The 14688-nt window shown below is 46.4% G+C and overlaps 1 protein-coding gene across 3 annotated transcripts in view; it reads right to left on the bottom strand.

The window, feature by feature from the left end:
- SLX4IP (SLX4 interacting protein) overlaps window positions 1–14688 on the bottom strand; it is a 1704175-nt gene that overhangs the window by 651082 nt on the left and 1038405 nt on the right. For all 3 annotated transcript variants that reach the window (XM_069608327.1, XM_069608325.1, XM_069608326.1), the window contains exon 5: window positions 8627–8704. In XM_069608327.1, coding sequence (XP_069464428.1) covers window positions 8627–8704 — 78 coding nt within the window. The remainder of the gene's footprint in view (window positions 1–8626; window positions 8705–14688) is intronic.

Genomic DNA, 14688 nt, shown 5'->3' with positions numbered 1-14688 from the left:
TGCCTGCTCTGAGCGTCCGCTGTCAAGTTCTTCTCTCCGGCTAGGTGAACTGCCGATGGAGAGATTCCTTCCTGAATTGCCCAAAACCAGAGCTGCATTGCCTCTCTGCACAGTGGCAGTGACCCTACGCTTCCTCTTTTGTTAAGGTAGTGCATGGCCACCGTGTTGTCTGTCATTATCAGGACATTTCTCCCCTGTACTGATGGCAGGAAAGCTTTCAGCGCTAGTCTGATCGCTCTCAGCTCTAACAGGTTGATGTGTAGTCTGGACTCCGATGGAGACCAACGACCGCTGATGGTCAGGTCGTTGGCATGGGCTCCCCACCTCGTGAGTGAGGCGTCTGTGACTACTGTTATCTCCGGCCATGATTGCCAAAACAGTTCTCCTTTCAAGATGTTCTCTGGATAGGCCCACCATTGAAGGTCGTGGGCTACCTTGTCCGGAATCCGGAGGAGATCTGTCATTCTTCCTGAGTATTGTGACCGCTGGGTTCTTAGTGCCCACTGGAGAGATCTCATTCTCAGGCGAGCCTCTGGCACAAGGAAGATGCAGGATGCCATGAGGCCTAGCAATCTCAAAAAGTCGAAGGCTGGGAGATGTTGGGCATTTTGAAACTTGTTGACCATCTGCAGAATATCTTGAGCCCTCATCTCTGGTGGCGAGGCTTTTCTCAGGGAAGTGTCCAGGACCGCTCCGATGAACTGGAGTCTCTGTGATGGTATCATCTGTGACTTCTTTAAATTGAGGGAGAAGCCCAGTTTGTGAAGGAAGTGGCAGACATAATCTAGCTGGATCTGAGTTTGTTCCGAAGATACAGCTCTGATCAGCCAATCGTCCAGGTTGGGGTAGACGTGGATCCCTTCCCTCCTTAGACTTGCAGCCACTACCGACATTATCTTGGTGAAGACCCTTGGGGCGGAGGTCAGCCCAAATGGCAGAACTCGAAATTGATAATGAGAGCCACCAATTGCGAACCTCATGTATTTCCTGTGTTTGAGATGGATTGGCACATGGAAATAAGCATCCTGGAGGTCCAGAGATACCAGCCAGCCCTGGATCTGGAGGGCCAGGAGGATCTGAGAAAGAGTTACCATCTTGAACTTGTCCTTCCTGAGGAACTTGTTCAATTCTCGTAAATCCAAGATAGGTCTCAGTCCTCCGTCCTTCTTCGGTATGAGAAAGTAGGGGGAGTACCAGCCCTTGTTCCTCTCCGCTACAGGTACCGGTTCTATGGCACCTTTCTCTAGCATGGCCTACAATTTCCTGCAAGAGGAGCGGATCTGGAACTTTTAGAGAGCTGTGCCCCGGTGGATGACTCAGGGATGCGTAGAAAGGGTAGGCAGTAACCTTGGGCAACTGTCGCCAATGCCCAAGCATCTGACGTAATAGCCTGCCATTCCGTCAGATGGTGAGTTAACGTGCCCCCTACAGGTGCTTTGTGTGGAAAGATCTCAGGGTGGTTTGGGGGCGGCTGATGCAGATGCCGAGGGTAAAGAGGCACCTGCTGCGGCCTTAGTACTTTTGACCCGTCCACCTCGGGTAGATCTCCTTTGGCCTCTTTGAGCCAGCTGTCCTCTGCCTTTCCCGAATGCGGAATAATAGCGAAAGGACTTTCCTCTCCCAGAGGTTCCTGAAGGGCGAAAAGGAGTTTGGCGGATTAAAGCTCCTAAAGATTTTGCTGCTGCTTTAGATGTTTGCAACTTTTCCAGACTGTCATCAGCCTTTTTACCGAATAAAGAAGAGCCGTCAAAGGGCATATTCAAAAGTCTGGCCTGTACATCTGGAGCAAAGCCAGACTTTCGTAACCACGCATGCCCGCGGATTGTAGTACTTGCCGCCATGGCCCTGCTGATACTGTCAGCGGAATCGATGCCAGTTTGAAGAGATTTGCACATGGCATCTTTACCATCTTTAATGATGTTAAGGAAGGCTTCCCTTTCATCTCCTTCCGGTATGCAGTCAGCCGCTGATGAAGCACACTCCCATAGTGTGTGACTGAACCTGGCGAGCGTACAAGTGGCGTTGATGAATTTCAACGCCATACTACAAGCAGAAAAGACTTTTTTTTATCATAGAATCATACCTTTTGTCATCCCTGTCCTGTGGAACAGTAGGATAAGCGGATCTGCTGCTTGATGAAGTTGCCGCTTGAACCACCAGGCTCTCTGGAGTCGGGTGTTTTGATAAATATTCAGGGTCAGCCGCAGCTACCCTATACTTGGCTGACAATTTTTTATTGACTGCAGGAATAACATCAGGAGTTTCCCAATTTGATGAAATTTTCCTTTGTAAAGCTGTATGGAAAGGGACGACTGGATCCTCCTGTGGACCTTTATCTAGTATGTCTGTAAGGTCATCCTTTTGAAAAACAGGTGAAGGCGCAGACCAACCCATGAATTCAATAATTCTTGCCATCAGGGTTCTATAGGGGGTTTCGGCATGTTCCCCTGGGTCTGGTTTGACAAATTCCATTTCTGGGGAAGTGCCCAATTCACTTGCCTCATGTAAGGATTCCTGCAGGTCTTTCAACCTTTTTTCCTCAGAGGTAAAATCCTCTGAAACAGCTGTTGTGTTCCTCTGCAGCCCTAAGGGTCTTTCTTGGTCAGAATCCTCCCCTTCTTCATAGATTGAAAATAATCTGGGGTACGCTGACCTCGGAAATGGTGTAAAACCCATTTCTGAAGCAGAAGGAGCCGAACTTGTCATTACTGGCTGAGAAAACGTCGATGTCGTCGTCGCTGATGTGAAAGGCTTTGAAGGCGTCGAGAAAACTGGAAGAGGCCTCGAGGAACTCGAGAGGATCGAGATCCTGCTCGAGGATGTCGACGACGTTCTCAGCGTCGTGCTGGAGGCTCTGGGTATAACCGTTGGCTGTGAAGTAGCTGTGGTTTTTTCTTTTATCGGCATCGATGTCGGCATCGACGATGGCGTCAATTCGATCGACCGATGCGTCGAAGAACCCTTCGATAACAGCGTCGAAGATGGTGCCTTCCTACCCGATGGCCCGTGGCGCTCTCGGGTGGACTCTTTCGCCGGGTGCAACGACTCACAGCGTTTTGCTTTTTTGTTTTTTTCACCCAGGGTATCACCCTCAGCTGTCTTCGAGGGGGTTGAGGCCGCTTTCTCAAAGACGCTTAGCATATTTTTCCTGAATTCCTCCTACTCAGCCTTAGAGCTGTGTTTTGTGGGGCAGGAGACGCTTTCTGTGGAAACAGAAGATGATGAGGAAGGGGATCTTCGAAGTCTCTTTTTTGAGTGTCTAGATCTCGACGAGTGGTGGGAGCTACTTCGAGACCTAGAAAGGGAATGCTTTCGACAGCGAGGAGACTAATGCCTCGACTCAGTCGAAGAAACCTTCGAGGAGGTTTTGACTGACTTACCTCTCTCGAGCTTCCCCTTGCGCTCCTTCAAGGCTTTCGCCGTCATGGACATGCAGTCCTCACACTCCGAACAATGGTGCTCGACTCCCAAGCACCACAAACAGATACTGTGAGGATCCGTTATCGACATTTTCTTTCCACAGTCTCGACATTTTTTGAAGCCGGACCGTGGAGTCGTCGGTTCGGATGAGGAAGCCATCGAGTACGAGTTGGTTTTATCGAGGAAATATAAGAGGTTTATCTGACTGAACTGAGCAACGATATTGTGAGGCCCCACGAAGCGTGGAAAAACGGAACTGAACAACGGACGCCGTGCGTGGCTATTTATGGGCATGGTGACGTCAGCGCCGATACGGTGGCTGTCGAGGGACACCAACTCGGCAGACGTCAAAGCGCAGCGCCCTCTACAGAGAAAAATTTACGAGGCCAGCAAGCAGGAGATGAATTATCGAAGATAAGGAATACGTCGGAGGACACAATCCCTTTGAAATTATGATTTTGAAGGATGGCAGTATCAGCCACAGTAGTAGTAGTCCGGAAAGACCATCAGACAAGATCAAAGGAATAGACAGATAGCACAGTAAGAGAAAAAACGCCAGAGCAAAATGGACAGCTGATTTCTGACATAGCCTTTCGGTAGTAGTGTAGTGAGGATGAGAGTCAAACCTTGTGCTTGCCCCAACAGAAAGGTCACCATGAGCAAACACCAAGAAGAGGAAGGGAAGAAAAATGTAGCCGCTCCATTCACACACAGCATGCAAGTAGACTTGCTGAGAAAAGCCTGGAGACGAGTCACCAAGCGGCAGGGAGGAGAAGTCTGAGGTTAATCTTTGCAAAGACTGATCGAAAGACCCTGAGAGCAGAAGCAGACACATGGAGAGAGAGACATAACAGGCAAGTTAGCAGTAACGCAGGCCCTTAGAGAAAAAGGTAGATGTCCAGTGTACAAAGAGGGCGAGGGGTTTGGTAAAGTGGAGTGGGAAAACTGGCCCAAATGAACAGCTGACACTGAAGTGACGTGGACTGTGGTTAGCAAGCCTTAACAAGGAAGGTTGCGAGAGCCTGGAGGTAACTGGAAACTGTTGGAAGTTTGCATGCCAGGCTATTTAGAAAGTGGATCCGATACCACAGAGCTAAAGGAGCCTTAACCTAAAGAGAAGCTGTTGAAAGTTGGAAGGCCATGTTCTATTAAGAAATCTGTTGTGATGCCACTGGGAGAGAAGGACATTTATCTGTAGAGAAACGTGCACGCTGAAATGATATGTTATTAAAGAAGCAAATGTGATACAACAAGTTCCTGTTAGGTAAATGTTTTAAGTTGAAATACGATTTTAGTAAGAAATCAGTTGTGATGAACTCTGGGAGAAAAGAACATTCACTTAAACAGAAACTGTTGCCCGCTGAAACACCATGGTAATAAGGCAGAAATGTGATACATAGGCACAGATACAGAGAATATTGCATCCTGGGATTGTTAGGGAATGGACATATTGGTGTACTAAGATACTTTACATGCTGCATCATGTGGTGCATACAAACGTTGCTGGAAATTGTAGTGAACAAAACTACCATTGAACTTGGAGGGAGCCAGAATGCAATGCTGGATATTATTGTGAACAAAACCCACCAGTGAAATATGATACAGAGAATCTTGAATGCTGAGAGCTAGAGTAAAGTTTGCATTAAGTACTGTAGTGACAAGACTTGAATAACTTATAGAAGTAATCATACAGTAACATTTAAAAACTGTAAATCAAATTGTGAAAACAGTTTTCTTGTGCTAATCTACTAATATACAGATCGCCACAACAGACAGACCTAGAGAGAACATACAGATCACCATAGCAGATAGACCTAGAGAGAACAGGGGATCTGGGAGTGTTGAGGAGCCAACAGAGCTAGCGATGGGTTTGAAGACCGGAAACGTTAATCATCCAGGTAGGGGTAGACAAGTATCTGGAGGCACAGGTATGACACCACTGCCAACCCCTTGGTAAAGACCCATGAAGAAGCACAGAGACCAACGAGAATACTTTTGTATTGGAACGGTCTGTTTCATAAGTAAAAACCTTTTGATGAGGACATATTGTAACTGTGACAAAGTCCCCTACCTGGTTCTGGGGACTTCTAGTAGTGTCACCAAGTTGTTGGGTGCCTCCCCAAGTTTGTGGGTGAAGGGCAAATGGTGATATGCAGAGGATCCCCTGGTCACTCCCACTTAGCCCCCTCCATAGGGGAGGGGACAATCCAAACAAAAGCAACTACGGTGCTACGCTCCTTAGAAACATCAGACACCCTGACCCAGGAAAGGTCAATAACAACCCCTTTTACAGCAGCCCCGAGCCACTAGTAACCAAGCATCCCGCCCCTCTCCCGCAGCTACAACATAGTGATAATATAGTATTAAGAAATTGAGAATCTGAGTAAAGCCAGAAAAATATACGCTAGATTGTATGAGAAATGACTGCCCATGATGGAGCCTGCTCAAACACCAGGGGCCCTTCGTGAAAACTTGTGTGATCTCGCTCATGCAAGCATCAGGAGTTTGCAGACTTCTCCAGTGCAGCCGGCAGATGTAAATCCCAGGGGATTACTGATGGTGTCTGCTCTTACTCTCTGAATGGACTAATCCCAATGGAAGCAGGAAAGCTCAACAGGCCTGGCATCTGGCCTAGCAATAAAACACAAGAAATGCAAGATGGAAGACTTGGCCTGCTTCTCCAGTCAATTAGTGAGCCCAGGTGAACTCACTGGCCTCAGCCAATCCCAGTCCCTCACAATTTGGCAGGAGAGTCCAGCCTAAGGAGAGGTGTGCCAGGGTTACATAAGACACGTGCTTGGAGACAGTTGTGGCAGGTATGGAAGAATAGAGTTCACACAACGAATTTGGAAACTATAACAAGAGGTAGAGTGAGTTTATAGCGCTGCAATGCAAAAATAATCTTCAATATGTCTCCTTATAAACTAAAAGCACCCATCACCTACCAATGAATAAACATGTGGCTTTTATACACCTTGTGCTGCTGACTATAGACTATAATTAATTTAGCCTTGACTAAAAGATGCAACTCTTGGGAAGGCATATTCTCGCACTTCAGGGATCAAACTCCCACTTGACGAGGTCTCATTCACACCTTTTGCTTCTCCTAATCATATGCCACTGACCCATCCTAAAAGATCCGTCTTGGATGGTAACCTTCAGGGCTACCTACTATCTTTTTCGACTGATGGCATACTGGGTGTTTACATCTACAATTGTCTGTCCTGCATTGTGGTGCCCAATTCCGCACTGTACTGTGTGGTAAGTCAGACACACGAGACTGACAAGAGGACATGTTTTGCAATGAAGGGATTTTTTTTTAAAGGAATGCTTGCCTTGTCTGTCCCTACCACTAAGATGACGGATTCTATATTCTTCAACGAAAAACAAAAGTAGTGCTTGTCAGGATGTCTCAGAAAAATCTATTCTAACCTATTGTCTGTCCCTACTACTAATAAAAAAAGACCCATGCATTTTACCTAGGTAAGGCTAATCCTCTTTTCTTGGCTCGTGGCTGGTTTCTGCCTATTGTGTGCTTGGTTCTCTTTCTCTCAGGCCTCAGCCTACTGCTACAGTTCAAAATGGGTTTGTGAATTTTTCTCTTCCTATAGCGAGTTTTTCTGGAACCCCAAGCAAATGTTCTTATCAGTTCAAACAGTTCCATTTTAATTAGACTGCTCCTTGTCTGACACAACAGGCTTTGTGAGTCGGTCTTTGTTTCCCTTTGTTCACCTGGGAATAATGTTGTTTGCCCTAGCCCGAGGTCTCTGGTACCTTGGTATGTCTGGAATCTGGCTCTTGTTTACTCCTGACCAGGGGTCAGGTATCCATGTTCGGTTCCTCCTATCTGCGACTAACAGGACTTTGGCAGTGAGCCTTCTGGATGCCGGAGCGCTGCATCTGTGGCGGCTGTGTCTCTTGGTTTCTTGGCGGCTCTAAGCTTCTCGGGCTCTCCGCATTGCTGGACTATGCAGAGTTCTGCAGGCTTCTGGTTTCGCCTGCCCACTAAGCCATCTGCATGGGCTTGCCTCCAGGCTCCTACTGGAGGGGAGATGCCCCATTCTGTATACTCTGGCGCAAACTTCAGTCTCTCGCCCTGAGGCTGGCTTTTCCCCTTACTACAGGGGTATCGGGTCATTTAAGTTCTCCCCTGAAATGAAAGAAGAGGCTCCACTGATTACGCTCTTCATGCATAGATGTTACCATGGCCGGGTCAGAAACCAATACATCAAGATTGATGTTGGGGTTATAAAGTCGGGTGGAGGCCGGCACTCCATCGCCATTTATGGACGAGCCGCCACTGAGAAGTGAAATGCTCGTTTATTGCTGAGGATCTGGCATTTGAAGAATTGCAGTATTTCATGCCATCTTCTACATAACTGTTCGTAAATTATATGGCGTTAATTCCATTTTTCCTGAAAAGTGTGCTGTAAAATGACATATAATTAACTACAATTCAAAAAACAATCTCTTGTGTTCAACCTCACCCAGTCTCCTGAGTGCTTTCCAGCTCTTTCACTTTGCTTGCTTTCACTTATTTGAGGTAAAATGTTTATTTTACACCATCGTAAAACTCCTCCAATGGCCTCTCTATTATTATCCGGGTCATTTTCACAAGCAGGATGGAGCAGCCTGGGGGGGGGGGGGGCACATTTGAATTCAAACTGGCCAACTGTCCAATTGAATTTGACACTCCCGACTATGGTTTTACTGAGAAAGAAAAGACAGTTTACTTTGGGCTGATTTTGGGATTTAAGGAAATACAGAGGAGGCATTCTTTCTTATTTATTGATGTTGGTTCTGCTGATCTGGTGCAACTTCCAAACGGAACATGCAAGCTCCAGAAAACACGTGCACGTTTTTGGCACAATGATTGCTTGTACAAGAGGGTTGTCGTGAAACAGGGTGAATACATGCTTTTGGCTTGCTTACACTTGCACCACACAGATGACTTTACAAAACACTACCAAGAATTATGTGATTCATAGAGCAATCCACTGTTGATTCACATTCAAGAGTGCAAAACTCTCAGACTCATCATAAAACTAAATCCTGTGCAACCCACCCTCGGGGAGATCATGCAGAATACTAGACGTCTGAATTAAGAAATTGCAAGGATCATTGTTCACTTTTACTACATGCAAAAAAATGAAAGCGGCACTGGATTTCACGAAATATAAGCAACTGCAGTGATGGGATACCCTACCACGATATTGCGGTTTCAAAATGCAGCGAAGATTAACCCATCTTTTCATGAAGTAGGCAGCAATACGAAAACGATGTCCTGTAAAAGAGAAGAGGTTCACACTTATTAGTTTAAACAGTGCAAGATGGTTTTAATCATTCGTTCAAGTGGAACACAAAAGACATTCTAAAAAATCCCTCCATTGTCACGCCATTGAAACGCATTTCCAGACAGATGGAATTGATCTGTCTTCTTAAACCCCAAACGTATTTCTCAAGCCTACCATTTACAGAAATCTCAAATGCAACACGCACATTCTGGTGACCTTAAACAAACCTCTTAGTTCTAAGGAGTCAATTACGAGGCATTGCCATCTCATCAAGACATTTGACAGTTCACCTTATGCGGATTGTCCTCTCCGTCCATCCATAAATCCAGAACAGACGCTCCAGCAACAGCTCCTTATTCGCTTATGCCAAAGTCTAGATTGCTAAAGCTGAAGTGAAGTTCCACTCATTTTTTAAATTCTAGGCCAAAGGCCATTATCTCAAGAATTGCAAATATAAAGCTCCATACCACCGAGTTAAAAGCTTTTCCAGAATCAATGATAGTGGGGCGCGGATTTCTGTCTACTAATTATTTGGTGCAAATGTAGAGGAAATAATCTATTCTCTTTAAACTTTGTAAGCATTCCTAACATGTGTGCAGGCATGCCTTTCACCACTTTATTCTATGATGGGCCTTGTGACAAAGTGCTATGCTGAAGGGCAGGGGATGGAAATGGGGTGATCCTGGAGGCTGTTAAACACTACTTGCTCCATCATGCAATCACCCGAGGAGGTGTATGGTTGATCTCCCAGGTTCCCCAACCAATCCCTGGCCTTGTGTGTAAGGCATCCACTTGTCACTTTAAGATTCCTTCACATCCTGAGAAACATCATCGTAAATGGAGTTGGGACAGAGAAATGGGATGTGGCTCATGCAGGGCACCTATGGAAGCTGGTGTGTTTAAAGACATATTCAAGAGCGATGCTTGCAGCATAACATGTGGGCCCAGCTTGCAGGGCCATGCAAATCGGAGATCACAAAGTGATTTATTTATTTTATTTTATTTGTTTTCTTTATATGACGTGAAACAAGAGCCTTGGGGCATAGGGGCCGGCGCCTATGCAGTGCATACGAAACATGGAACAAAAAAGTGCAAATCAGGACCGGACGCATAGGTCAGGGGGCAAAAGCAGAGGAATGGAAGTCTAATGGAAAAGCAATGTTTTTAGTCCTCGTTTGAAGGCAGTTAGGAGCAGGCTCTCAGGTTAGCCGGCAATGCATTCCAAATGTGTGGGGCTCCATAAGGGAAAGACCCTTGAGCTACAATGGAAAGCTTAGCCCGTGGTGTTTCCAGAAGGCAGGCATTAGTGGATCTTAAGACTCATGCAATCCTACTCACAAGTACTTTGGGCTCTCGCCATACAAGCAATTGTGTGTAACACATTGAACTCTAAAAGAGATTCTGCTGCTGATCGGGAGCCAGTGCAGAGCAATGCGAACAGCAGATATGTGATCTGATATGCGGAGTCCCTCGACAATGCACACAGCACTGTTCTGGATCACCTGTAGATGTGTTATTTCACCTTTAGCAATGCCCATCAAAAGACTAGATAGAGCAATAATCGAGTTTCGCTCCTATCATGGCTCATGCAAAAGTAGCATAGTTAGTGGAATTTAAAAATGGTTTTAGCTGGGTGAGCAATTTAAGGTGATGAGAAGTTCCAGAAACAAGCCTGCTCACTTGGGCCATCAGATTTAGCTCTTGGTCAAACATAACTCACAAAGTCTTGACTTTGGTTTGGGTAGTGATGCTACAGCCACCAATGCCAAAGCTCTGATATTCTGGGCCTAACCTCCGCAGCTGCGCGGAGTTACCCATAAACATAAGCTCATTCTTAGAGTCGTTAAGGGCAAGGCCGTTAATGCGCATGCAGGTTTGGAACCGTCCATAAATAGCATTAACAGTAAGTGAGTCAGTGGCATGGTTACCAGTCAGGGGGATCAGGCATTGCGTATTGTATGTGTAATTGGCGTACACAATGCCCTCCCTGTTCTGTTATTCAAACAGGGATAACATGATGGGGCCATTGGCGTCGATGGCACAGCTGGCGTTGACGACCTCGACTTGTCTTTCTACTTATGACTTGAAGTATCCCTTGAGGATTTCTCATTGTGTCGAGGCCTCAAAGGCTCTCGATGGGGATCTGCCCTTCGTCCCTGGCTCGAGGGCGCGCAGGATTTGGCTCGAGCCCTTTCCTTAACGGCTTCAGAAGGCACGGTAGGAGCATGTCCAGCCTGTTTCGAGCATTTCTGGCTTTCGAATATCTTAATTTCTTGCCTAAATGCTTCCCATTTGGCTGGAGTGGAGGCCTTAGTGGGACAGGATATAGCCCTCCCAGGAGAGGAGTCGGACGAGGACATCGAAGTAGGCGATTTATGATGCCTCTATGACTTCCTCGACGACGACGAGGAGGAGGAGTGGTGGGAGCCACTCCTTGACCTGGACTTTTTTGCCTTCTTTCATAGAGGAGAGTCGCCTCTCGCTTCGTCCGAAGGTTTCTTTGACGGGGTAGTCGATGGGGATTTATTAGGGAATCTACCTACTGCCAATTTCCCCTTATGCTCCTTCAGAGCTTTTCCGGTCATCGATTGACACTTTGAACAGGCCGAGGTCTTGTGCTCCGAACCGAGAAACCACAAGCATACTTGATGCAGATCGGTCAGCGACATCTTGGCATCGCAGTCTTGACACTTTTTAAACCCAGTCATCGGGGTAGACGGTGTTGAAGACAAAGACATTTTCGGATATTTCTTGAGGAAATTTCTGAAGCGCGCTGTAGTTCTGGAAGTTTAAGCCTACTCGGAAAAACAGAACTGAAGCCAAGGGGCGCTGGACATGCTAAATCTGACTGTGATGACGACATCCTCGAGACGGAGGCCCTCGAGGGACATCGAGTCGACTGCATCGACGCAGAGCGACCTCTGCCAAAATGTCTGTCCGAAGCAGCTGAAGATGGATATTGGAGATATCAAAGCTCAGGAATACGTGGGAGGAAACAATCCATTCGAAACAATTTTAGCCATTCGGTCGCTGATGGTAAAAAGGAGGCTGAGAGCTGTAGTCTGACCGCAAGTATGAAATAGTCCACCAAGTCAAATGCTGCTGACAGGTGGAACAGTACAAGCAAGGCGGTATTACCCTTCTCAAAAGATTTGAATATGTTAGTTTTCAAATCTAACAGAGTTAATTCTGTGCAATGTGCATGCCTAAAACCAGATTGTTTCTCTCCCAGGATTTAGTGCTTAGAAAGGAACTCCTCGATTTGTATGTGGGTCACTTTATCGAGGATTTTCAAGAAATAGGGAACATTGGTAATGGGCTGGTAATTACAAAAAAGGTGGCAGGCGCCCCTCTCTAGAATGAACATGGCATGATAACCTTCTCTGTGGTTTTTTCCCCACTTTGAGAGTCCGCGGCCATCGCTTTTAGCTCACTTTACCTTTCACAATGGAGGAATATCCATTTGCATATCAGTCTTTGTCCCACCCATATGTGCAGTCCAGCACTGAAATGCCAGGCAAACCTCCTTTGAACAAGAGTACCAAAGCAACCCCAGACACGTGTTTCAGCCTTGTTGGGCCTCATCAGTGGGCAGGGTTTTATGCACGGCATGTTGGTGGGGGGCTATCTGCCAGGAGTGGAGAAAAGTTGGGGAGAAGGGCGAGAAACAGAATACTGTTCACAGCGAGTTGGTGTTCTAACAGAAGGCCAAACATTCTGTACTCCAGCTGTTGTCTGGTGCTCAAGGTGATGTCAGATTGGAGGATTAATGGACATGGGGTAGGTGTCATTGAGACCTGTGTTTTTTAAACATTGTTGTTTGTGTATTTGTTGTGGACTCATATTGAGTGTGGGGAATGTAGTTATCTCCTGGGGTGTTTTGGGTGTGTTAGGTTTGTGATGCCTGTATTTAAATGTTATGTGTATGTTGTGGCCTCGTGTAGGGACATCGTTAGGAACCTGGGATTTTGCACTACATTTTTTCATCCTCTGGAGTTTTGGACATGCGGTTGCGGGATGTTCTTTTGGGACAATTTCATGCAATATTTTTCGGGTCATGAGGGCGAGGGGTGGTTGAACATGGGAGATATGTTGATATGTTTGTCATTGGGGGGAAATGTTTGGACTTTTTGGTCATTTTTGGAATGTTGGACTTTGTGATCATTGGGGAAATGTGCACTTTGTGGTCTTTGGGGAAATGTGAACTTTGTTGTTTATTTTGTCAGGTTTCGTGTCTGTTGTGCTCCGGGTTTAAGGCGCAGTGAGGTGCTTTGTCAGCCGGGTTTAATGCAGTGTATTGTGATGTATCCTGTAGAGTCATCACTGATCCCGAACCTGAGATCTCCTCCTCAGTGGCCTGGGGACGGCAGCCGCTACCTGATCCTGACCCTGGGGGTGGTATTCTGAAGGAGGATCACATGGGAAGAGATGGCTGTTCGGGTAGATGTGCTGACATCATTGGGTGAGACACAGTATTCTTCCTTTATAAATGAGGAAGAACCTATAATTCCTAAATTCCTGATGGCATGTGCCATTATACAAATCCCTCCAGTTACAAAACTCTAAAAACCTTTCCCAACAAACATTCTAGGCTGAACACCATTCACACCTCACATGTACATAAAACACACATAACATCTTCTGTCTTTGATGGTTTTGTATTAAATAGAAAAAACCAAACAAAATCACCTTAGAAGTCCTTTTAATCCTCAAGTACTGAGACGAGGAAGAGGAAGAAGGAGTCGATATGGTTTGAAAAAAACTCTAAGCTAAACATGCATACTAGTTGTTGCAATGTAGATCAGATGCACAGGACATTTAAGGATGAGGTGGAGAGAAGAGAAGCAGCTTGGGCGAAGAAGGAAGCAGAACTGCAGAACCGCAGGTGAAGGCAGACACACAGGAGCGAGGTGCTTACAAGCTCCCGCTTGTCAGCCTTTCTTACAGTAGTGGCGGGAGAGCCTGGGGAGCGAGGTAGGCTCCAGGGAAGAGCTGCGTAGGTACAACGCAAGACAATGCAGTGCAACACAGAGTCGAACCCGATCCTGTGCTTATAAACCAATCTCGTGTTAAGCACATTATAAAAGAACCATTATTATAAAAAAGGACGGGGTCTGCCAAGCGGGAGACACCATTCCTGAGTTAAGACTTCTCCGCAGCAACGTGCCACGGGTTGGCAACGCTATCAGATACCGATGAGTTGGCCCAGTGATGGTGGCAACGCCGGGGAATGCCTATAGGCCCATGAACAGTTAAAAGTGCATTTTGAATACCGACCAAGTAAATTAAAAAGACAGAATTTGCACAATTCCTCATGCCTAAGATTTCAATATGGGGAAATTTGGAGCAAATGTTATCACAAGCAGAGGAAGGTTAACGAAGAAGCTGAAAGACAAAATGTGCACAATCTCCATATACGAAATGTCCATATGGGGAAAGTGTGATGGTTGTCACCTCCTTTAATCACAAAGACAGCGACATCCCAACCCGGCCAACCCAGCTATACACCAACATGGCCGTTTCATCTTGCTACTGTAGTGGTCTAGTCTGTTGTTCCAGCTCACTAACATGGTTAGCCACGCCCCCTTCCGGCTGCCAAGGAATCCTTGCGTTGCTACTCTCCATCGAGTACCGAAACGCTGCTTAAGTTCGCTTAGTCTCGCAACTTCTATCAGATCCTCATTACTCTCTATTCCGTTTAAACCTATCCTTGTCCTGTATCGTTTTCCTCAGATCTCACCCGTAGCCGCCAGCACTCGACAAGGGAAGCAGCTCCTTAGTTGTGACGAGCCCTGCCTTCCCACTGTGCGGTAGGTTACACGTATAGTAATCAGCAGCTCCTTCCTCTTCGTTCCGGAGGATCTCCTTTCAAGCTCTTTCTGATTTTTCGACCACAGGTTTACACCCGGTCGATCCGCAAAGACCATTTACACTACTGCCCCGGGAAGCCCTTATGTCATCAGGGCCATGCCCA

The sequence above is a fragment of the Ambystoma mexicanum genome, chromosome 4q, assembly GCF_040938575.1.
Source record: "Ambystoma mexicanum isolate Mex_15411 chromosome 4q, UKY_AmexF1_1, whole genome shotgun sequence".
Classification (NCBI taxonomy): domain Eukaryota; kingdom Metazoa; phylum Chordata; class Amphibia; order Caudata; family Ambystomatidae; genus Ambystoma; species Ambystoma mexicanum.
The sequence above is the reverse complement of the archived record's forward strand: the minus strand, read 5'-3'. Positions and strand labels throughout refer to the sequence as shown.